Source organism: Mesocricetus auratus, unplaced genomic scaffold (assembly GCF_017639785.1).
Source record: "Mesocricetus auratus isolate SY011 unplaced genomic scaffold, BCM_Maur_2.0 Super-Scaffold_100004, whole genome shotgun sequence".
Lineage (NCBI taxonomy): Eukaryota > Metazoa > Chordata > Mammalia > Rodentia > Cricetidae > Mesocricetus > Mesocricetus auratus.
The window spans coordinates 58,003,261-58,029,463 of NW_024429189.1; the positions used below are offsets into that span (position 1 = coordinate 58,003,261).

The 26,203-nt window shown below is 38.7% G+C and overlaps 1 protein-coding gene across 1 annotated transcript; it reads right to left on the reverse strand.

Annotated features, from left to right (window-relative positions):
- Positions 1-13,237: 13,237 nt before the first annotated feature.
- LOC101828593 (olfactory receptor 4B1-like) lies at positions 13,238-14,167 on the reverse strand. The gene has a single exon (XM_005064966.2). It carries the CDS (start codon positions 14,165-14,167, stop codon positions 13,238-13,240), a length of 930 nt encoding a protein of 309 aa, XP_005065023.1.
- Between the last annotated feature and the right edge of the window lie 12,036 nt (positions 14,168-26,203).

Genomic DNA, 26,203 nt, shown 5'->3' on the forward strand with positions numbered 1-26,203 from the left:
CTTCACATAGAAGGTGAAACATACATGTCAGGAAATTTAAAAAGGACTTCTCACTGTCTGTGGGAAGAAAACAATTGAACAGACAAAATGATACACATCATAGACTCTCTTTCAGCAATGGCTTTGCCTCAAAGGAGGTTTAGTTCTGTCTAAAAGCATTTTCCCATTGTCCAACTTAGTTAAGTAGAAAAAATACCAACAACATTAGCAAAGTAGAGGCCAAGGACACAGAGAAACATCTTACAAGGCACAAGACACTCCCATATAACAAAGAATAGCCCAAAGTGAAGAGATCTTAGACCTACCATTGAGATATCATGACATAAAGGAAAGTTAATTTGCCCTGAACTAATAATCTTTAAAGTGGTCATGTTGGTAGATTGCAGGAGAATTTACTATACTGCTTTGAGAATACCTGTATATACTTTAAGTTTCCTGTGATAAAACATCTGAAAGATACTATAATAGAAGTTTCAAACAAAATATCCTTTTTGTCAGTGAAACTCATAAAAACACAACCTTGAATAAAGATTAAACAAAAAGAAGTTAATTTAAACTAATTATTAATAAGACATGTTAAGAGTTATAAAAAAGTTTGAAACTTCTTTTTGCACATTCAACTCCTGAATCAAACATTATCCTTTAGAAACAAAAATCACAAAAATAAATAGAGAAATAAACATGAATAATTAGGGTTAAAGGCACAGGTACATGGTAAAGAGTACTGACTGCTCTTACAGAAGACCCAAGTTTGATTCCTTGCACACACATGGCAGCTAATAACAATCTTTAATTCCAGTCCCAAGGAATCTGATACATCGCTTCTGGGCTTTTGTTTTGTTTTGGTTGGGTTGGGATGGGTTGGATTGGGTTGGGTTGGAATTTTGGGTTTGGGATTTTATTTGAGACAGGGTCTTTCTACATAGTCATGGCCATACTCACTATGTAGATCAGGCTGGCTTCAAGTCACAGAGATCTACCTGCCTCTACCTTTAGGGTTTTGGGATTAAAGCTGTGTACCAACACTTTATAGGTGTTTCTTCTGACATTACTACTTGATACAATTTCATTGCTCCAACAATCTTTCAGACCACTCTTCTGCATATCCCCTGAGCCTTAGGTACAGAAGTGTTTAATAGGTATGCCTATGGGATTAGGCGCCATGACTCTGCACTTGGTTAGTTGTGATTTTCTGTAGTGTTCTCTGTCTATTAAAATGAGACCTATCTTTGATGATGGGTCAAGGCTATAGTTATCTGTGAGTATAAGGACCAATGTTTGTAGATTGTCATTAGGGATTATGCTAGTTCAGTAAATTAGTGTCTATAGCTTCTACTCTAGTAACCATTATTTCATTAGCACCAAGTAGTTAGCTAGGTATCCATTCCAGGAATGGGCTCTCTCTTGTTGAGCAAGTCTTAAGTGCAATTAGAGAACTTCTGGTTACTAGCAAGTTATACACACCACTACTGCACCCTTAGGGTTATCGTACCATGCTTATCGTTGATGTGGCTCATAGCCATCATAGCTGGGTAAGAATGTTGATTGTTTCCCCCTTTAGAAACTTGCATGATACCTTTTGGTACCATAAAAGCTAGTCTTCCAGAAGGAGGTATTCAGATAAGTTCTAATTCAGGGGTCTCAGGATCCTGTATCTGAAGGACATGGAGTCTTTAGGAATAGGGACTTATCTTTCACCTCTGGGGAACATCCAAGGGAAGTGGCAACATACTGTATGTTTTGGGAGTCTATTAGAAAGACCTACTCAACAAGCCAAAAGAAAGTGTCTCATGTTTAGTATGGATGAGCTGTTAAGTTGCCTTTTGAGTCTTGGAGGGAGTAATGTCAATCCAGATAAGATTTCTTTGTCTCTTTTTCTCATATTAGTTTGTTTAGTGCTATCTCAATTTGTTGTTATGGCTTATCTTATTTATTATAGTATTATTCCTTAGATCCCTGTTTGTTTTCTAATGAGAGACAGAAAGGGTATTTATCTGAAGGGGAAGGGGAGTGGGAATGAACGAGAGAAGTTGAGATAGAGAAAACTATAATCACTATGTACTATTTAGAAGTTGATTTAAGCAAGTTGATTATCCTAACACATTGCTGAATTTGTTCATAATTTCTAAGTTTTCTGATAGAATTTTTGGAATCTCTAATGTATAGTAGCATATCATCTACAAATAAGGATAGTTTTACTTCTTCTTTCCCTATTTGTACCCCTTTAATTTCCTTCTCTTGACTCATTGCTCCAGATAGTATTTGAAGCATAATATTGAGAAGTGGGGATAGTGTTTCCTGTTTCCTTCCTGACTTCAGTGGGATTGCATTAAGCCTTTTCTCTATTTAAGATGATGTTAGCTGTGAGTTTTTCATATATAGCTTTTATTGTTTTGAGGCTAGTGCCTTCTAGCCCTACATTCATTTTAGGATTTTCATCATGAAGGCATGCTGGATTTTTTTTCAAAACCCTTTCTGCATTCTATTTAGATAATTGTGTGATAGTTGAAGTCCATGTATGTGGTTTATTGCATTTATTGACTTGCATATGTTGAACCACCCCTGAATTTCAGGAGTAAAGACTTCTTAGTCACATTGTATTCTGCTTTCATTTTATTGAGTAATTTTTACCCTATATTCATAAGAAATAATGGCCTGTATTTATAATACTTCCCTGTTCATTTCTGATTCTATAATTAGGTCCCCTCTTTCTTTCTTTGGGTAGTTGGGCCAGGGGTCTCTTAATCTTGTTTATATTCTCAAAGAACCATGTTTTATATTTATTAATTTTTGTGTTGTTTTCTTTATTTCCACTTCATTGATTTGTTGCTGCCAACTGGATTTACCTTTTGTTTGTTTTTCCAAATTATATTTGTGTTCTTTCTAACTTTTTGATGTATACAATGGGGGCTAATAAATTTCCTTTGTAGGACTGTTTTCAGTGTGTCCCAGAGTTTTGTTGTGTTGTTTTTATTTTAATTTACTTACAGGAAGATTTTCTTTCTTTCTTGATTTTGTCTTTGATATGCCCATTATTTAGTGATAAGCTGTTTGATTTCCATGACATTGTATACTTACTAAAGGCTGTTTTTGCTGTCAATTTTAAGTTTTATTGCAGTCAGATAAGATACAAAGAATTATTTAAATCTTTTTGAATAACTAAAGATTTGTTTTGTGTCCCAAGTGGGGTCTGTTTTAGAAAAGCCTTTGTGTATGGCTGAGTATATTCTTCGTTGCTTGTGTGGAATATACTATAGATATCTGTTAAGTCCATTTGATATATGATATCAATTAGTTCTGATATTTCTCTAAGTTTTTGTCCAGAGACCTGTCTATTAGAGAAAATGGGATACTGAAATAATTTTTTATTTGTGGACTGATGTTATTCTGTGCCTTTAAAGCAGTAATGGAATTTTTATTAAATTGGGAGCCCCAGATTCATTTAGGATACTAATGTTTTCTCGGTTAACTATTCTCTTGATTAGGTGAAGTGCCCTTTATCTCTTCTGATTAGTTTTAATTTGAGGTCTGTCTTGTCAGATCCCATAGTAGCAAAACCTGCTTGTATCCAGGTCCCATTTGATCAGAATACTTTTGTCTGCCCTTTTACTCTAAAATTGTGCTTCTCCTTAAAACAAAAGTGTATTTCTTGCAAGCAATAGATTAATAGAGTTTTGTTTCTTGATCCATTTGTCAGTCTGTCTTTTGATTAAAGAATTGAAATCATTTATATTTGTGGTGTTTAAATTAGAACTGTCCCCATAGGCTCATATATTTGAATGTTTAGTCACCAAGGAGTGGTGTTTGAGAAGGATTAGGAGGTATGGCCTTGTTGGAGGAGGTTATCACTGGGAGTGGCTTTGAGATTTCAAAAGCCAATGTCATCTCTCTCTCTCTCTCTCTCTCTCTCTCTCTCTCTCTCTCTCTCTCTCTCTCTCGCTTGCTCACTCTTGCTCTGGCTCTCTTCCTCCCTCCTTTCCTCCCTCCACTCTCTGCCTGTTGCCTGTAGATTGGGATGTAAACCTCTCAGCTACTGCCTCTGTATCTTGTTTGCCTGCTTCCTGCCATGATGACCATGGACTATTCCCTAAATAACTAAGCAGTCTCCCAAATTAAAGGCTCTATTTTATAAAACTTGCCTTAGTTGTGGTGTCTCTTCACAGCACTAGAACACTGACTACTGACTGCTGGCAATATTTAAAGTCATTATTTAAATGTGTGTTAGTTGTAATCATCAGGTTGTTGACTTTTGGAGTTGTTTGTATTCTCAGTGATATTTTGTATTTTAATAATTATAGCTTTATATTTCTAACAGTTTCTCAGCTATTCTTATTACTCTTTTCAGCACTAAGTTTTGATTCCTGTATTTTCTTGAGATTTGGTTTTTATATAAAAATTTTAGGCTGTTCATATTATGGAAATTTTCCCTTCCCTTCAATTATTGAGAATAGTTTTACTGGATATATTAGTGTAGGCTGGCCATCGCAGTTTGTTAGGAGTTAGAATTCATTTGTCCACGCTCTTCTGGCTTTCAAAATTTTCTTTCAGAATTCAGCTGTTATTCTGATGAGCTTTTCTTTGTATGTACCTTGCTATTTTTTCCTCTTGCAGCTTTCAATAGTTTCTTTTTGCCATTTTTTATTTAAATTAGAAACAAGATTGGTTCACATGTCAATCCCAGCTCCCTCACCCTCCCCTCCTCCCCCCGGGTCCCCAACAGGCCCCCAGCCTCCAACCCAATCCACACTCCATTCCACAGGGAGGGTGAGGCCCTCCATGGGGGATCTCCAGAGCCTATCATTTCCCTCAGTGCAGGGCCTAGGCCCTTCCCCAAGAAGTCTAGGCTGAGAGAGCATCCCTCATTGTGGGATGGACACCCAAAGTCCATTTGTATGCCAGGGATAAATACTGATCTACTACCCAAGGCCCCATAGATTACCTAGGCACCCTCACTGACACCGACATTCAGGGAATCTGGATCAGTTCCATGCTGGCCTCCCAGCCATCAGGCTGGGATCCAAGAGCTCCCCTTTGTTCAGTTCAGCTGTTTCTGTGGGTTAAATCAACCCATTCTTTACCCCTTTGCTCATCAGTTCTCTCTCTCTCTATCAGTGAATTCCAGGAATTCAGCTCAGGATTTAGCTGTGGGTGTCTGCCTCTGCTTCCATCAGTCACCAGATAAAGGTTCTGTTTCCCAGACTCTCTGGCAATGGGACTGTAGTCTGGCACTCCCCTGATCCATGTCTAAAATCCATATATAAATGAGTACATACCATATTTGTCTTTTGTGATTGGGTTACCTTACTCAGGATGGTTTCTTCTAGTGCCCTCCATTTGCCTGAAAATTGCAAGATTCCATTGTTTCTTTCCACTGAATAGTTTTCCATTGTGTAAATGCACCACATTTTCTCTATCCACTCTTGAGTTGAGGGGCATCTAGGTTTCTTCCAGGTTCTGGCTACTACAAATAATGCTATTTTGAATATAGTGGAATAGATGTCCTTGTTGTATGAATATGCTTCTTTTGGGTATATGCCTAAGAGTGGAATTGATGGGTCTTCTGGTAGACTGATTCCCATTTTCCTGAGGAATATCTATACTGATTTACAAAGTGGCTATATAAGTTGGCACTCCCACCAACAGTGGAGGAGTGTTCCACTTTCTCCACATCCTCTCCAGCATCAAATGTCATTGGTGTGTTTGATTTTAGTCATTCTGACAGGAGTGAGATGGTATCTCAGAGTTGTTTTGATTGGCATTTCCCTGATGTCTAGGGAGGTTGAGCACTTTCTTAAGTGTCTCTCAGCCATTTTAGACTTCTCTATTGGGAATTCTCTAGTTCTGTACCCCACTTTTTAATTGGATCCTTTGGTGCTTTGGAGACTTGCTTCTTGAGTTCTTTATAAATTTTGGAGATCAGCCCTCTGTCAGATGTGGGGTTAGTGAATATCTCTTCCCATGCTGTGTGCTGCCTTCTTATCTTGTTGACTGTGTACTTTGCCTTACAGAAGCTCCTCAGTTTCAGGAGGTCCCATGTTTTAATTGTTGACCTCAGGGCCTGTGCTACTGGTGTTATGTTCAGGAAGCTGCCTCCTATACCAATTCATTCAAGGGTACCTCCACTTTCTGTTCTAAAAGGTTCATGGGTTTATGTTAAGGTCTTTGATCCATTTTGTGCATGGCGATAAACATGGATCCATCCTCATTCTTCTACATGCCAGCATCCAGTTATGCCAGCACCATTTGTTGAAGATGCTTTCTTTTTTCCTTTGTGTATTTTTACCTTCTTTGTCAAAGATCCGATGTTCATACGTGTATGGGTTAATATCGGTGTGTTCAATTCGATTCCATTGGTCTACCTTCTATTTTTTGTACCATTACCAAGCGGTTTTCAGGACTATAGCTCTATAACAGAACTTGAAGTCAGGGATGGTGATGCCTCTATATGTTGCCTTAGTACTGCTTTCAAAGTGTCCCATAAGTTTGGGTATGTTGTGTCTTCATTTTCATTGAATTCTAGGAAGTCTTTAATTTCTTTTTTTATTTCTTCTTTGACCCAAGAATGGTGTAATTGTGCCTTATTCAATTTCCATGAGTTTGCAGGGTTTCTGCAATTTGCGTTGTTGTTGAATTCTAACTTTAACACATGGTGATCTGATAAGATACATGGAGTTATTCCAATTTTTTGTACCTGCTGAAGTTTGATATGTTGCAGAGTATATGGTTGATTTTTGAGAAGGTTCCATGAGGCACTGAGAAGAAGGTATATTTGTAGGAGTGAGCACCACAAAACTCTTCATGCCCATAAGGGCGGAGATAAGGAAATTAGCACAGATGAAGATAAAAGGAAGCGAAAGAAGAAAGAAGATCTCTTTTGGAAGCCTGCCACGCTTCCGATTCCCAGCTTGTGTGATTCTTTCTCTGGTAAATAAATATATTGTACTCCCTATTGCATTGACCATCATCATTATATGTTCTTTTGTGTTTGGATGGAATGTTCTATAGATGTCTGTTAAACCCAATTAGGTCATAACTTCTATTAGTTCCTTTGTTTCTTTGTGAAGTTTCTGTCAAGTGGTGAGAGTGGAGTGTTGAAGTCTTCCACTATAAGTGTGTGAGGTTTCATGTATGATCTGAGTTTTAGTAATGTTTCTTTTACAAACATGGATGTCTTTGTATTTGGGGCATAGATGCTCAGAATTGAAACTTCATCTTGGTGGATTTCTCGTGTGATGGGTATGAAATGAACTCCTTCATATCTTTTGATTGATTTTAGTTTAATGTCTATTTTGTTAGATATTAGGATTGCTACCCCTGCTTGGTTCTTGGGTCCATTTGATTGGAAAATCTTTTCCCAACCCTTTACTTTGAGGTTATGTCTGTCTTTGAAGCTGAGGTGTATTTATTGTATGCACCAGAAGAATGAATTCTGTCTTTGAATCCATTCTGTTAGCCTGTGTCTTTTTATGGGCAAATCAAGACCATTAATATTGAAGGATATTAATGACCATTGATTGCTCATTTTGTTTGTTTGGAGTTGCTGTTGGTGGTGGAATTGTTTGTGGATTTTCACCCCTTTTTTATTTTGGCTCTTGGCAAAGTGGGATTATCTATTGCCTATGTTTTTCTGGTTGTAGTTAACTTCCTTGGGTTAGAGAACTTTCTGTAGGGCTAGATTAGCAGATAAGTGTTGTTTAAATATGTTTTTGTCATGGAATATCTTGTTTTCTCCATCTATAGTGATTGAAAGCTTTGCTGCATATAGTAGTCTGGGCTGGCTTCTGTGGTCATTTAGTGTTGGTAGAATAACTATCCAGGACCTTCTAGCTTTCAGAGTTTCCATGGAGAGGTCAGGTGTCCTTCTGATAGGTTTGCCTTTATATATTGCTTGACTTTTTTCCTTAGCTGCTCTTAATATTCCTTCTTAATTCTGCATGTTTGGGTCCTTGATTATTATGTGGTAAGGGGATTGTGTGTGTGTGTGTGTGTGTGTGTGTGTGTGTGTGTGTGTGTGTGTGTGTATGTGTGGTTTACTCTGTTTGATGTTCTGTAAGCTTCTTGTACTTTCATTGGTATATCTTTATTTAGGTTGGGAAAGTTTCTTCTATGATTTTGTTGAATATGTTTTTTGCCCCTTTGAGGTGGTTTTCTTCACCTTCTTCTATACCTGTTATTCTTAGGTTTGGTCTTTTCACAGTGTCCCATATTTCCTGGATATTTTGTGTTAGGGATTCGCTGGACTTAAGATTTTCTTTGGTCAATGGATCTATTTCTCCTAGTGTATCTTCAACACTTGAGATTCTCTCTTCCATCTCTTGTATTCTGTTGGTCATGCTTGCATCTGTAGTTCCTGACCATTTGCCCAGCTTTTCTATTTCCAGCTTTCCTTCAGACTGTGTTTTTTATTGTCTCTATTTCAGCTTTCAACCCTTGCACTGTTTGAATTTTTTCTTGAAATTTTTGCTTTGTTTTTCCCTCCCTTTCTTGCATTTGTTGGATTTTTTCATTTGGTTTTTCTTCTGTTTCTTGCATTTTTTGGTTTGTTTTTTCTTCCATTTCTTTAAGGGATTTTATCATATCCTCTTTGAGAGGCTCTATCATTGTTTTTAAGGTCATTCTCTTCTGCTTCATTTGCATTGGGGTGTTCAGGTCTTGCTGGTGTAGAGTCTCTAGACTCTGCCAGTGTCATGTTGTTTTTTCTGTTGCTGAGTGTGTTTTTACTTCCAGTGTGGGCAGAAGGAATCTTTTCCTCTCCGGTGGATATGTGATCACGGTTCCCTTGCAGTGGGTGCAAGCAGGTCCAGTACTCTGGTAGCTCCCCTCTTCCGTGGATGGAGGTAGTCCTAGTCCCAGGGCCTTGGCAGTCTTTGGGTAGGCTGAACCCTGTTGGAATGGGATCCATAGTTCCAAGGTCTATAGTGGTTCTGGTCAGGGCACCGGAAGGCAGGCCAGAAACGGGCCCATGCCTACCTTGCCTGTCCCATGGGTGGAGGATGGGACTTGGATGCTGGCAGTCTCTGGGCAGGCTGACTTTGGATGGATTAGGATGCACATGTGCCATCCCCAGGTCACAGCTGGTTGCCTGTAGGGCCCTGGAAGGTTGGTCAAAGACAGGCCCAGTCCTACCTAATCCCCTAAGCAGAGAAAGAGACCAGGCTGCTGGCAGTCTCTGGATGGGTTGACTCCTGCCAGGATGGGAGCCCTAGTGCACAGTCCCCCTGTCTTGGCTAGTTGTGCGCAGAGCACTGGAAGGCAGGCTGGAAACAGGTCCAGGTCTACCTAGTCCCGTGGGTGGGGAAAGAGACTATGATGCTGGCCATCTCTGGGCAGGCCGAATCCCATCGGGATGGGATCCCGCAGTGTGAAGTCCTTAGGTCTCAAGTGGTTCTGTTCAGGGCACAGGAAGGCTGGCCAAAAACAGCTCAATTCAGTTTCTTTGTTGTATATATTTAGTATTTTAACTGTGATATGATGTGGAGATTTCCTTTTCTGGTCTTGTCTATTTGATATTCTGTGTGCTTCTTGCATTTATGTGGTGGGTATGTCTCTCTTTAGTTTTGACAAGTTTTCTCCTATAATCTTGATGAATACCTGAGTTATGCAATTGACTTGGAATCTTTCTCCCTCATCTATGCCTATAAATAAAAGGTTTGGCTTTTTCATGGTGGTCCATATTTCCTGTGTATTCTTTCCTGAGGCTTTTTTCATGTTTCTGTCTTATTTGGTCCTGATTTTTGATATTCTGGTAGATTCTTTTAACTTGTAAGGTTTTCCTTTGAGTTTTCTGGTTTATTTGGGTTTTTCTGAGTTATCGGGTTTTTCACTTCCATATCCATTTCAACTTGAGACCTCCTCAGTGTTGCTATCTCCTTACTCAAACTCATTCTCAAGTTCTGGATTTTCTTCAGTTTCTGTCAGCTTTATGTTTATGTTTTCTTAGGCATCTTTCAGGCATTTGTTCTCCTTATGATTTTTCTCCTTAATTTCATTGAGCTGTTTCTTTGTGTCTTCTTTAAACTCCTTGAATTCCTTGATGAAATCTATGATTGTTCTTTTAACTTCTGTGTCCTAGAGTTCATCTATATAATTTTCATTGGCAAACATTTCCACAGGCCTGGGAAGATTTGGAGAGAAGACATTGGTTTGACCTTTCACATAGTTGGTATTCTTGCAATAATATCTGGCATGTGGACTTCATCTGTTAGTTCTTAGGTTTTATTCTTTCTTTTTTTTAGACAGAACAGGTTGGGGAATAGGAGAATTTGTGGGTGTGGGTTGGGTCTAGAAGTTGAAAACAGCTTGAATGGAATGAAGTCAGGGGCACAGAAGGGACTGAGCTGGTATACATGTTTCCTGTTCCCAGCCTAGAGTTGTGGGGGTAGATCTGTCCTAGTGGAAAAGTTGAATACAACATGGCAGAGTCTGTGGTTTGGATAATATGTAGTTAGGATCCTGCCCCAAGCCTAGAGTTCCTTTACCATGCAGGCAAGGAAAGTCAGGCTAAGCTGGTGTATTAGTCATGGGACCTAGGTTAAATCTGGTAAGTTGTGGAAAAAGTGTATGTTGTGTGTATGGAAAAGGTGTGTATGAAGATGGAAGTAATATTCACTAGGCTAGACCCAGTGGGGGATGTCCAGGTACCAAGTGGAGTCGTGGGGACAGCCAGAAGTTGCATCTGAGTGGTTACAGGTAGAGCAGCTCCTGGTATAAGCCTAGAGCTTATACCAGGCTTTTTCACAGGCCTGGGTGGCTAGACTAGGCTGAGTACTTGATGTGGGACCCAGGCTGGATCTTCCTGGTTGTTGGAAAATGAAGATGGTGTACGTGGTAAGAGATACTCACCAAACCAGACCATGGAGGAGGACACTTGGGAAGTCTAGGTATCTAGTGGAGTGATGAAAGTGGTGAAGACGTATATGCTTTCCTTTAAAAACAGGAACTTAAAATCACTTCTCAAAACTTTTGTAAAAATATGTATTTTGGGGGGGAAACAGTACATGTGTGCCATGTTGCATGAGTTGAGGTCAGAGAACAATTTTTAGATGTTGGTTCTCCCCTCCTACCACATGGAATCTGGGAATCAAACTCAGGTCACCAGATTTGGCAGCAATCACTTTTATGTCTCATAATTTTATTTACAGCACCTAATAATCCAGGCATGATCTCTGGTTACAAATCTAGATATTCTGACTCCTAGAACTTATGTCTTTCTCCATGCAGTCCACTAGCCCATCACGCCTGGTTTATGTATTCTGTCATGGATAACCGGTGTTTCCCAACCCTTCTTTGTCTTAAGCATTAGAAATAGGCCCAATGTCCACCAGTGAAACAACTTTTATTCACTGTGATGCATTCATGCAGTGGCACAGCACTCAATAAAGAAAATAACAAATTATTGTGATGCACAGCACAAGTGAGTTTCAAAAACATTAAAATTAGCTAAGAGACCCAATACAAAGAGGGCAATTACTGCTAGCATTTCTATGAACACAGCAATACTCGAAACTAACATCAGATGATAGAAATTAGAATGGCAGCTGCTGTTGGGATGAAGAGGAGGTGGTGTACATGAGAGGACACAAGAGAATTATCCGTGTCTTCTTTTAGATGTCAGTGAAACAATGTGTAAATTTGTCAGTAATCATCGGATTGCATTCTTAAGGTTTTTACATTTCACTGAATTTAAATTTTGTGTCAATTAAATGCTGCCATTGTGAATGAAGCTCCAGTACTCATCCTAGGACATGAGGTAAACATGGAAATGGAGGGGCTTGATGATGGGTAGACATGATAAAGAATGTTTCTACCCTGAATGCACCTTGCCACTTCTCTCTTATTTCAGATTCTATTCCTTGTAACCAAAACCTAACTTAAATGACATTTAATATTATTAATTACTATTTCATTAACATCATAGAGTTTCTTTGAAGATTTGAAGAAGTAATGGATGTGATATACAAAAACTATTTACCCAAATAGAATGCATATCAGTCACTCCATTAATAAATGTGAATATGGATTAAGAGCAGCCCCATGGAGTTCATAAAACTGATACATTTTCATTGCAAGATCATCTATTAACTCCACTTTAACAGCCATAGGTTAATTAAAGTAACTCCTAAAAAAACTCTTCCTTGATTCCAGGTATCCTCATATCTCACCCAATCCCCTTCCAAATGAAAAATACTATAATTGTGTAGCTCAGTTCCTGCTGTATATGACTTGTCATGTAACTGACTTGGAAAGAGCACAGATGTAGGGGGTGAGGAACAGGCTGATGATTAAATATGATCAGCTAGGGAACTCACATTGAGAATCAGTGAAGGTGTCCTAGGACTCCCTCCAAAATTGCAAGGTAACAAAGGCAAAATGTGAACTTTTACTGTAGGATGTCAAGATCCTTTCACATACCACAGTATGCTAACATTTGAAGAGAAATGAATAAAGTTGAGGTCACAGAGCTGATAGGTGGCAGGGCAGGGTTCCATTTGTGAATTGAGACTCCCAGGAAAAAGCCACACTTGTGTTAAAGATTCTGAAAAACTGACTGACCCATTAAAATTTTATAATTATGGGATGTTGGGGTGTTATAGACCCATGCCAAATTATCATGAGCTAGCTTTAGAGCCATTAATAGTCAACCATTGTCCACCTCTGTGCCTAATCTAATGTCCTTGTAACTATCACATGAAACTTTCAGGTATTTCTTAACTTAACAGACCACCAGCTTCATCAACTCAAAAGCTAAGAATGCCAGCACATACTATCTGAGGCCAATAGCAGAGATTTCACACACATGCACACTGTTCCATAACCTATCAACCTAATATTCTCACCAATGTATTTGAAAAGTGCCTTGACTTTTGACTTTTTGTTCCATGAGCCTGTGACCACAGTGAACACAGTGTTTAGTGTAACCTGAGTCTATATTCTTAGGCCACTTAATTCATATTGACTTAAGAACATACTATTCCATTCCTTTTGATGAGAGAAGTATATTTTGCATCTGCACATTATAGAAGTTCTATTCCTCAATCTTACACACTACAGATCTCTGGAGAAGAGATGTAAAATAGCCCAGTTTGAATATACTCTAAAATACTGATACCTATGACATGATAGAAGTCAAGAAAAAAAACATAAGCATGTAGATTTTGATGTGTGCCTTCACTGATTATTAAAGTCAATTTCAAGTTCTTGTCATATTAGTTATGCTGTTTATTTCATGTTTCTTATTTTATTCTAGACTTGAGTTCACTTTTTTGCCCCATAACTTCTTCACAGCATTTTTCACCTCTGCGTTCCTGAGTGTGTAGATGATTGGGTTCAGCATGGGGGTGATGACTGTGTAGAACACAGCCACGAGTTTATCTTCAGTGTAGGTGGAGGCAGGTCTCAAGTAGAGGAAGATGGCAGGTCCAAAGAACAAGACAACCACCATGATGTGAGAGGCACAGGTAGATAGGGCCTTCCGCCTTCCCTCAGCAGAATGATTTCTCAAGTTGAACAAGATAACAACATAAGAGGACACCAAGAAAAGGAAGGAAAAGACAGAGAATAATCCACTGTTAACAAACATAATAACCCCAACCACAAAGGTATCAGTACAGGCCAGCTTGAATAAGGGATGGAGGTCACAGAAGTAGTGGTCAATCACATTGGGACCACAAAAGGGCAAGGGGATAGTGATGAAAATCTGAATTATGGAATGAAAAAAGCCCCCTACCCAGGAACCAGCCACCAGATGGTGACACACGGTCCTACTCATGATGGTTGTGTAATAAAGAGGTTTGCAGATGGCCACATAGCGGTCATAGGCCATCACTGTAAGCAAGAGGATTTCAGTGACCCCAAAGAAATGGAAGAAGAAAATTTGAGCCAGACAGCCCTTGAAGGAGATGGTTTTAACTTTGGCAAGTAAATCACTGATGAACTTAGGGACAACAGTAGAGGAGTAGCATATCTCCACCAGGGACAAGTAGCTGAGGAAGAAGTACATAGGGGAACGCAGACTCTTACTGATGTTGACTGTCACAACAATGAGGCCATTGCCCAGCACTGTGGCCAGGTACACAGGGAGGAACAGTACAAAACACACCTTCTGCACCTCTGGATCCTGAAAAAGGCCAGTGATGATAAGCGCAGTTACATTATTTATACTGCCCATGGCATCAGTTCAGGTGTGCCAGACACCAGCAGTTGAGGGACCTACAATAAAACAAGCAATAATTGTGACATTATTCGCATTGTTTGTATCACTGCAGAGAGTGAAAACTAACTTACGGTATGTTTAGGTATGTTCACTGAATATTAAATGTTACTTATCTAACACTTTATTTTAATTACCTTACTTTTCATTATTAAAAAGTGAAAACCGAGTAGAAAATTAAAAGCTAGGCAAATCATTATTTGCCCAAGATCACACAAAATATTGTAAAACTTAAGACTTGGACAAGTATTTCTGACTGTTCAGGGTTCTCTCTAATCCACAAAAGACATTCCAACAAAGGTGGGGCACTCAAGTGAAAAGTCTGTCTGTATCAATTGCACAGCATTTCAGTAGCTCTGTCCCACTGTAAAATCCCCTTGGTACATCTCTGGTCTGTGTTCTTCATCTCTTTTCTCTGTACCTCAGGAACTTAGTTTCTCACAGACCATTCTCCCCAAGGCCCCATGCTGTCTGCTTTTCTCAGTCACAGACACTCTTTGCTCCTCCAATAATATAAGCAGACAATAGCCCTGTATACATGCTTTGGGGGTGTGGTGACTTAATACCAGGACATATTGGCTTTGGTTGCATCTTATGCCAAGTGCACTTTCAGTGATGTCACCTTGATTGATTGAAATGGGATCAGGATGTTAAATCATTGGTAAAGGTTCGTGGAAGAATGTTTTCTCTTTACCCCTGATGCCATATCCTGCCATAGAGGAGTGGGCCAAATCTGGAAGGAGAGATTAAGTACATCCAGCTGTTCCCTTTCCCTCTCTTCATGTAAAACTTTCTAAGATGCTTCAGGGACAACTTCTGTCTAAGTGTTGTAGAGATGGTGTTCTCTCTGTTAGGTATATCTGATGCTTCCATAGCTCTTTGGGTATATCCAAAGTTGCAGCAGCTGGATGTAAGTCTACTTTTGGAGAAAGTCATATGAAGGTCACTGACAGCTAGTGTAGAACCATATTTGTTATCATCTTTGTCAGTAACCAAGGCAATGCCTCCAAACTCAAGTGCTGTAGTTCTTGCCTTTTGCTCTAGTTGCTTCATTGGCAAGAGGTCTTAAGTGTGTTTGTTCTTTTCCTTCTCCTAGGGCATACTTGATATTTGCTATCTTTGTGTATAGTTTTGTATCTAGCCTAAATCATTTTCTTTGGACTAAAAGGGGAATTGTAGTAAGATATCCACCCTGCCCATACCTGTAGGGCTGACCACGCCCATTTGGGCATGGTCACAGGTGAGGATGTGACAAGGAGAGAGTTTAGGTCTGGGGTCCGGGCAAGTGGATCTCTCTTGGGTTCAGTTGGGTCACAGGGAACAACCTGTGCGGATCCTTAGAGCAGGAACCTGCAGTGGCCATCTTCGTCTTGTGTAAGTGACTTCTCCCCAAAATAAATTATATTTTACCTGTATTCAAACCTAGTCCAGTGAATCATTATCCGTGCCTCTACAAAGTGTCATTTTCATTAAGTTAGCTCAGGACCCATATAAACAAAATGAAAGATCAAATTTATCAGACACCAAAACAGTATTTCTCATATATTTTAAAAGCAGGAAAAGATGTAAAGCACCTAAATAAACATCAACACTATGAAAATATTTTCTGTCTACTTAAACAGGAGTCATGCCATATAATATCTCTGTGTGACAGAAATAAGAGAAATGGGCTCAGAAGAGAAAGAGAAGTCAGATGTTCACAGAACAAAAAAAAGAAGCTGACTCAAAGGGCCAATGCTTTTAAAGAAATCTTATTCAGCTTCAAAATTACATTGAAATTCAAGGGCACAACAAGCAATATGCTTAAATTCAGCATGTCATGCACTATGAAATAAGAACAATAATTTGGTGCAAGGCTTTTGATTCACCAAGAATATCCAATCACCTGAGAAATCAAGTTGCTAAATAGGGAGACAATGCAGAGTCATTTTTCCACACCCTCACAAGCACAGGGCAAAGATGTGGATGGGGTTAGGAGTGCAGATGGTGAACTACACTGTGGTTTTACAGAATAACTAAGGGCACATAGGGTCTGGAAAGTATTCTGCTGGTCCCATTACCCTCCAGGCTGCCTGACCTTGCAGCGTTGGTGCTGTCTCATTTCCCATATCCAGGCAGCACATCACATTAATTTGACCTGCACACCAGATCCCCAGCATGCCCTTTCCTCCCCATTCTTGCTGTCATCTCCTCATACTCGGAAAGCTGATAACTAAATTACCAAAGTCTTTGGATCTCCAGTCACCCCACCCCATCCTTCCTGTAATGGAAATCAGAAAATTGCTTTACTACACCCTTCCTTCCTCAGATCACTCTGCTGCCTTGGAATAATCAAGGCAAATCTGAGTCCTTCTAACTAGTGCTTAATGACTTGCTACCTAATAATAACCAGGGCAAGCCTGAGTCCCCTCTAATTAGTGTTTAATGACTTGCTACCTAGGAATGACCAGGGCAAACCTGAGTCCTTCTAACTGGCTTCTACTGACTGTAAATCTGAACCATTCTTTCTAATGCCCAGCAAACTTCAACATGTGTATTTTCAAGTCAGTGCCCTCTCCACCTCCATAAACCTACTCTGTTCATTGCACCAGAAACACCCATTCCTTGTTCCTTCCAGCCCTATGCATCTTCTAGGGCCAACTGCATTCCTGTTCGGTGAGTTTGCATTAATTACATGACCCTACACATACCTTCTCCTCTGTAGACACTGAGGAAATGCTTCAACCATTTTCCTTATGTGCAAATATAACCACATTTCTCCTCTACTAAATCTTATCAACTATTCCCTCACTTCCCACAGCACGAGTTTTGATATTTTCAGAGAAATGTAAGTCTGTTATTAAGCTGACTGTAAACTCTTTGCACCCTTATTGCCATCCCCTAACTGAATGCTATGAAGCCCTATTCTAACTTAGAGTGTTCTTACCTTTTTCTTTGATATTCTATCTTTCTAAGCTGTACAATGAATCTCATTGATATAAGAAGAAGGTCTGTGAATTTCTGTTCCAAAATTACCCCATCATATTTATTTCAGAGAGATTAATATAATCTTTCATTATGTCAGCTTCTATATTTATTTCACTTACTAAGAAACACATTGTCTAGTGCTGAATTTACAATTAATTATTTTGCAGTTGTTTGCATCTTGGGTTAATAGGATAGACTGTCATTTCAAAACTACCTAACACATCACACATTTATAAGTGCTCTATCTGAATTAATATATTTAGCATGTACAATACACCTGTAAAATTGGTGTGATTATTGTCTCTCCTTTTTCCACATGAAAAAACAGAAACACAGAGAAGTTAATTAGATTGTCTAGGTTTACACTGCAGCACAGCCAGGCTTTGAAAGCTGGCAACCAGAGTACAATACCTGTGTTCTTAAACTACCACACTATACCTAGTAAGAATAGGACGTGTGCGTATCATGTAAGTGAAGAGAAATACAAATGACCAACTATTAGAAGCAGAGGACATACTCATTTGACAACCCAAATATGTAACTCTTGTCTGATGGTGTGTTGAATTATTCCTGATCAATTACAGAAATGAAGATAAACTTCCTAGAACCACTCTGAGCACTCAGAGATAAGGAAAACCATGTAAGGACCCCTGTTGCCAAGCTTTTTCAATGAGAGGAAGAATATCTAAGTAGCTTTTCCCTTTGAAAAATAACTCTTATTTCTACCTATCATATCAGCCTTTTCTGTATTTCTTCTCTCTAATCCCCACTTCTTTGTCCTTACTCCTTCCCAAAGCTGATAGTGAATACATTCTCTCAGCCCACAATGGCGCCTCACCTGGAAATCTAGAAGACTAAGTGATCAAGAATGGAGGCACAGATCAGTAGGTGAGCATTTAGAATACATACATAATAATCTCTTGGGACTTGCATTACAATAAATGGTGCCATGCCTGAGCAGAGCTTCCTGTGTCAGTTATGCCTGATTACTACATAAAGCAATGGGACTTCTGTTCCTATTGCAGGCTCCAATTTCTTTAAACCCAAATGGTACCTCACAAGAATCCCAAAATTACAAAGGACTTAAAAATATGTATAGACTCTGCAGTGCTGTGTAAAATTATTAATTTAAAAATCAACTGTCTCCAAACTTTACATATATGAGACTATCTCATTTAACAAATGAACTCTGACTCTAGGAGAAAAATCCATGTCCAACATCATGTGTGCGCTAAGAAACTTTGTGCTTTGCTTCTAAGCAGATCACCTACCTTTAAGTCAGAAGAGCTGCTGCATGTTTGGTCTGCCTTGGAAAACAAATCATTGAAAGAGAAGAAATTCAAAGACACTCAAGATGAATCCAACATGAACTTACAATGCAGCAGAGATAGGAATGACCATTGTATTCTTCCTTTTAAATCCTGGTTCCTAGAAAATAAAGTCACTTAACTAAGAGCACCACTAAGAAGATATCTCACCAACTACATGATGCTCCAAATCTAGAATGTCAGATAGACCCTCTATGGGTGATACAGAAAGAATTCAGAGACATGTTTTCCTTCCTAGTCATAGATAAAATGACAGAAACTCAGAGCGGTTACTTAACAAAGTTTACATTCTAGTTATTTCCAGTTACTAACTTAAAAATTGGTGCTTCTTCACCACATGTTGGTGCTTCCTAAAGGAACTGGCCGGTGGATACAACTGTGACTCAAAGATCTGACCTACCCTAAAGGACAAATCACCAGTGGTCTTGGGAGCTTTATAAAGCAAGATAGATAATGCCTAAGACAAATCACAAGGAAAATTCAAGGCATTTGAATCAATGATAATATGTGGATCTAAAAAAATAAGAGCCACAAAAAAAGATCGTGTTGCACTGCAGGAATCCTACCTCCTCATTCAGACTCCAAGAGTTGTGATTAAGTGCTCAGAACTTTGGACTACTTATAATAAATGAAGCTACACACTGTAGTCAAGAGACCAACTTCCCCATAGAATTCCTGTTCTCTAGAGTAAAAATTTGCCAAATGAAGTATGATGCAAGGACAGGATCAAATTGTTTCAATTAATTCCATGCACAGCCATAAAATTTTAGTAATGCAACAGAAAGGTAATTAAAGAAGCAAATTCAAAGTATTTTCCCACATATATTCCCACTGATAATAAGTACCAGTCAATAAAGTTGACTCTGGGCACTAACTCAGGGTGAGCAGTTAATGAACTATGCCACTATACTCATACCACCCCCTGCCAGACATCTTACTCTTCCCTGTTTCTTCTTCTAAATAAAATGAACATATTGGTTTATGGACACCACTGTCCCCTTTGATGCTTGCTTTAGCCATGATCACCTCACCATGATCTTTGACGTTGTGACTGACAACAAGTCTTTGAGCCACATCTCCTTTGAATTGTTTGAAGATGATGCTCCAAAGACAGCAGGAAACTTCTGTACTCTAAGCACCACAGAAAAATGACTCCTTCTTTCACAAAATTATTCCAGGATTCATATTCCAAGATGACAACTTCACATGTCATAATGTATCATGTCCATCAACAGGGAGAAATTTGGGGATGAGAACTTCAACCTAAAGCAAATAACCCCTGGCATCTTTCCCATGGAAAATGCTGAACCAATCACCAATTGTCCCTAGTTTTTTGGCTGTATTCCAAGACTGAGTGGCTCGATGATAAACAGGTGATCTTAGGGAAGGTGAAAGAAGGCATGAGCATTGTGGAAGCTACTGAGAGTTTGTGGTCAAATAATGGCAAGATCATCAAGAATATCTCCATTGCTGACTCTGAACACCTCTAATTCTTTTGCCTTTCTTCTGTAACTCAGGAAAGTACCTCTGCTCCATCTAATCACCATACCTGTAATCACTGTTCTCACTCAAGTTCTTTAGGTTCCATATTCTCTTCAATACCCTCAAAATCTAACTGGATTGCAGAGTTAAGTTTATGATTATTAATCAAAACTAAACAAGAAATCAAATAAATAAATATTGAAAGTATTCATCTAAGATGTATTTATCAGAATCTCTAATTCCACATCCATATATTTGAGTGTAATATTTGAGGGTATTCAATCACTTGGTGAACCTTTTGTCTGTGTCAATGAGGACAATGCTCATGATCATAGACTATGACTAGAATTTTCTCAAAAAAGATGCTATTTTTTCGTTCACATAATCATTCAACACATAGTGCTAAATCCTATGAAATTCTAAGTACTATTCTCAGTAGTGAAGAATACACAGAAGAAAAATAAAATACCTAAACTCATGATAATAAAAACCATCAAAGTGAACATAATGGAAGTGGAGATAAGCATAAACAAGTACAATTTGATAAATAATTGAGTAATAAGTCTATGGTAACTAATATTGGTTGTCAGCCTGTCACAACTGAGAAGAGAGAACCACATTTGAAGAACTATCTCCACAGATTTGGCCTGTGGGGGCACTTTCTTGATTGGTACCTGATATAGGAGGCTCAGCCTCCTGTGAGCAGCATCATCCCTAGACAGGAGGATCTGGGATGTTAAAAAAATTCTAAATGTGAGCCTGTGAGAAGCCAGTAAGCAGCATTCCTCCAAGGTCACTGCTTTAATTCCTTCTTCCAGGTTCCTGCTTTGGATTCCTGCTTTAGTTTCCTTCAATGCTGGATTGTGAGTTGTAAGATGAAATAAACCTTTCCCTCCTCAAGTTGCTTTAATTAGAGTATTTTATCACAGCCACAGAAAAGTAACTAGAACCAAGTCCTATGAAAAAATAAAATAAAACAGATTAAAAGTGGCAGGGATTTCTGAGAGATACTATTTTAGTTACAGTCACAAAGAAAATAAATCCCATGCCATAGTCTTTCTCAAGTATAATGAAGAATAGCTGTAAAAACAAGAAATAGATAGAAGGCCATACCAATCAACATCAAGGAGAAATATAGCTTGATCCAGAATGGACTTAAGAAGTGAACAGAATCTGGGCATGTTTTGAAGGTGGAACTAATAATATCTTCTGATGCTTTGGTCAAAAGTAGAAAGATAAAGAAAAAAATGAAAAATACCTACAAGAAGATAAATATCTGCAAGACAACAGGAAAGAATAAATCATTCTAGAAATGCTAATTGGGGAATAGAAAGACCCAAAATCTACAAAAGCAACAAAATGGCACAAATTAATGCACACCTTCCAATAATAATGTTGAGTATTAATTAATAAATTTCCCCAAGTGGAAAGATACAGACTAGCAGGTTAGAGTTAAGAACAGGATCCAAAGATGGAGAGGTGGTTCAGAAGTTGTGAGTAGTCACTGCTCTTCCAAAGGATCAGAGATCAGATAATACCACCCACATCAGGCAGTTCAGAACTGCCTATAACTCCAGCTCCAAGGCATCTGACACCCACTTCAGGCCTCCTCTCCAGGCACCTGCACTCAAGTGCTCATACACATATATACAGAGACACATAATTAAGAATAAAAATATCTCTCTTTCTCCACCCTGCCCCCTGAGGCAGAGTCTCACTATGTAGCTGGGCTACCCTGTAACTCACTATGTAGAACCTTTCTCTGCCAGAGTTTGGAGTAAAGGCATGTGCTATCATTTCTGGCGTAAAGTAAATGTTAATTTTTTTAATCCATAAGTTTATCACCTCTGAGAAACCAACCTTACTATCAAAAGCAAATGCAACCCAAGGGTTGAAAAAAAAATATGACATGAAAGCAAATGTTACTAAAAAGTAACCAGGAATCAACTACTCCAATAAAATGTTAATACACTTCAAGCTAAATGACAAACAAGAATTAATCAGAAAAGATGAATATAGTCACTCCATGATAATTAAGAGAACAACTTATCCAGAAGACATTATAGTTTTCACCATTTATTCAACCAAAATTGATGTACTTAATTTCATAAAGTGAATACCGCAGGACAATAATAAAAAATTATTTTAGTACCCCATTATTATCAAAAACAGGTCATCCTGACAAAAATAGATACATAAACGTCTGAGTTAAAGTAAATTATAGGTCAAATGGCCTAACAAGCACCAACAGAGCATTATATCCAAACACTTTGTAATATACATTACCTTCAGCTTCCCACAGGACTTTCTTTAAAATAGATCACATAATAGGACACAAAGCAACTTGTTAACAACTACAGAAAAATTGTAAAAGTTTTTTGTATTCTATCTGGCAACAATGAAACAGACTGAATGATAAAAAAGAAATCGAAAATATGCAAACCCACAGATACTGAGCAATACACTATTGAATAATAAATAGATCATCAAAGAAACGTAAAGAGTTGTTAAAATCCCTAATTTTGAGTAAAAAATTAAAGCACAATCCCTACCAAAACCTATGATATTAGAGAAAGCATACTATGAGAGATACTCAGAGTTATATTGCCTACATTAAAATTATAGAGTCCTCAAACAAATAACAATACACTTTAAGGCCTTGGGAAAACCTTGAGTCAACCTCAAGATAAGTAGACAGAAATAAATAATTATATCAGGGACAAATGAATAAGTGAGAAACAGAAAAATAATCAGTGAAACAGATTTGGTTCTTGGAAAGGATAAACAGGACCAGCAAACCCTTAGCCAAGATAAACAAAAGAAAGAGAAAAGACCCAAATTGACAAAAATTAGAGGTGACAAATGAGACATTACAACAGATACTGATGCAGTTCAGAAAGAATCATTGGGATATAGCTTAAAAACTTATATATCACCAAGATAAAAATCTAAAATGAACGACAAATCTAGATTCACATGACCTTCCAAAATTATGCAAGATGAGATAAAAGCATAAACAGATCTATAACAAACAATGAAATTGAATTAATATTTTTAATCTCTCAACTGAGAAATGCCTACACCTAGATAGATTTACTGCCAAATCCTGCCAGGCCTTTGAAAAACTAACACCAGTGCTTCTTAAACTATTCCATGAAATATAAACAGAAGGGACATGACCAAGCTCTCTCGATGAAGCCAGGATTCTCCTTATATCAAAGCCAGACAATATACAACAATAACAAAATAAACTAAAGAAAAATCTCTATAGATGCAAAATTTCTCAACAAAATTACCAAAGAGCAAATTCAATTAAAATTTAAAATATATACTTACAAACTGAATTCAAAAACATATTTAAAAAGATTATTGTTCCCGATCAAGTTGGCTTCACCAGAGATGCAAGGATGGTTCAACATGCACAAATCAATAAATGTGACACATCACATAAATGGACTCAAGGCCAGAAATCAGATGATCATCTCATTACATTCAGAAAACGCTTTTGACAAAATCCAATACCCTTTCTTTAAAAAAAATCCTGAAGAAACTAATATACAAGAACATGTTTATAGTATATATATATATATGTATATATATGTAGTATATACATGTACATAGTAATAACTACTATATACAACAAAACATTATACTAAATGAGAAAAATCATAAAGAATTTCTACTATTTATTAGGAATCAAAACAACTCTGAGATAACATCTCACTCCTGTCAGAATGGCTAAAATCAAAAACACCAACGACAATTTATGCTGGAGAGGATGTGGTGAAAGGGGAACACTCCTCCATTGCTGGTGGGAGTGCCAACTTGTTCAGCCACTTTGGAAATCAGTATGGAGATTCCTCAGAAAAATGGGAATAAACCTACCACAAGACTCAGCAACTCCACTCTTAGGCATATATCCAAAAGATGCCCATTCATACAACAAGGATGTCTGTTCCACTATGTTCATAGCAGCATTATTTGTAATAGCCAGAACTTGGAAGCAACCTAGATGTCCCTCAACCGAAGAGTGGATAGAGAAAACGTGGTACATTTACACAATGGAGTACTACTCATCAGAAAAGAAACAATGGAATCCTGAGATTTGCAGGCAAATGGATGACACTAGAAGAAACCATCCTGAGTGAGGTAACCCAGTCACAAAAAGAGAAACATGGCATGTACTCTCTCATATATGGATTTTAGAGATAGATCTGGGGAGTGCCAGCCTACAATCCCATGGCCAGAGAGTCTGGGAAACAGAACCTTCATTCAGTGGCTGATGGAAGAAAAGGCAGACTCCCAAGGCTAAGCACTGAGCTGAACTCAAGAAAACCAGTAACAGAGGGAGGACTGATGACCAAAGGGATTAAGACTGGGCTGGTTTAACCCCGAGAAACAGCTGACCTGACAAGGGTTGGCTCTTGAATCCCAGGCTAATGCCTGGGACTCCAGCATGGGACTGATCAAGACCCCCTGAGTGGGGGTGTCAGTGAGGAGGCCTAGATAATCTATTGAGCCTTGGGCAGTAGATCGGTATTCATCCCTAGTATACACATGGACTTTGGACTCCTCTCCAACAATGTGAGATGCACTCTTACCCTGAACTCTTGGGGGAGGGTCTGGGCCCTGCCCTGGATGAAATGACAGACTGTGGACACCCCCATGGAGGGCCTCACCCTCCCTGGGGAAATGAGGGGATATTGGGGGGTTTGGAGTGAGGGCAGGGGAGAAGGGGAGGGAAATGGAGAGGGACCTGGAAGTGACTTGTGAAGCAACCTTGTTTCTAATCTAAATTTAAACTTAAAAATAAATAAGAAAAAAAGACTGCAATTCATAATAAACCATGTGTTTCCCTGTCAAAAAAAAATTAGGAATAAGACAAGATGTTCACCTTCTCCATTCCTATTCAATATAATATCTTAAGTATAAGGTAAAGCAAAAAAAAAACAAGAGCTAGAAATAAAAAGGATACAAATTGAAACAGTGAAAAAAATCTGAAAGACAGAGAGAAATAGAATCAATTAAGCAAGGCTCACAGGGGCTCACACAGAATGAAGCGGAGCCTTCATGAGTCTGCACTGGGTCCTTTGCAAATATTTTACAGTTGTGTAGCTTGGTGTTTTTGTGAGGCTTCTAAAAGTGGGAGTGGAGGTGTCTCTGACTCTTTTTGCCTGCTTTGGGACATTTTCCTCCTACTGAGTTGTGTCTCCCAGTCCCAATATGAGGGTTTGTGCCTGGTCTTATTGTAAGCTGTTATGCCATGTTCGGCGGATATCCTTGAGGGGCCTGTTCTTTTCTGAAGGGCAATGGAGGAGGAGTGGATCTGTGGAAGAGGAGGCTGGGGACTGTGAAGAGTGGAGGGAAGGGAAACTACAATGTGGATATATTGTATGAGAGAAGAATAGACAGAAAAAAGAAATGAAGGAAGGAGAAATAAAGAGGTGTTTTTACAGATCTTACAGATATTTAAAACAGAACCATAAAACTATTTGCAAACCTTGCATGAATACATGCAAGACTGGCAAATTATTTCAAACCTTTGAGTCATATAGTGAAATCAGTAATAATTTTAAAGTATAACTTCATTTTGTATATATAATCATAGAAACATGCTTTATATAGTTTTTAACATTTTTTGCTTTTCAGATTATAACATATTTCTCCTTCCCTTTCCTCCTGCCAAATCCTCCCATGTACCTCACCTTGCTCTCTTTAAAATCCATGACCTTAGTGTCTCCCTAGAAACCTTCTGGCCATGATAGTCAGGGAACCAGATAGGCAAACTTCACCCTTGCCATTCTCCAATTCCAGTTCCCTAGTCTTAGCCCACGCTTTGCAGCAGACCACCTTCAGTGGCTTCTGCTTCCATTTCCAGGGAATAAACAGATATTCACCTAAAGTTTTCCTTCCTTACCTCATCAGTATCAGTTGCTAACACCACAGCCACTCTCTCCCTAGAAACCCACTGGCCACACCAGCCAGAAAATCAATTAACCAATCTTCATTTGCCTTTCTGTCTTTCCAATTCCGATTCCGCAGTCTCATCTCCAGCCCTGTAGCAGACCTCTGCAAAGACCCATCTTCCTTCTCTTTCTCCATTGCCTGTGGACTCCACAAATCCTCATGATAGACCCAGCTTTTCTCCCTTCTCTGTACCCTCTCATCATCCTGCCCTTCTTGCCTTTCCCCACTTTTTACTGTGAGCACCCAATAC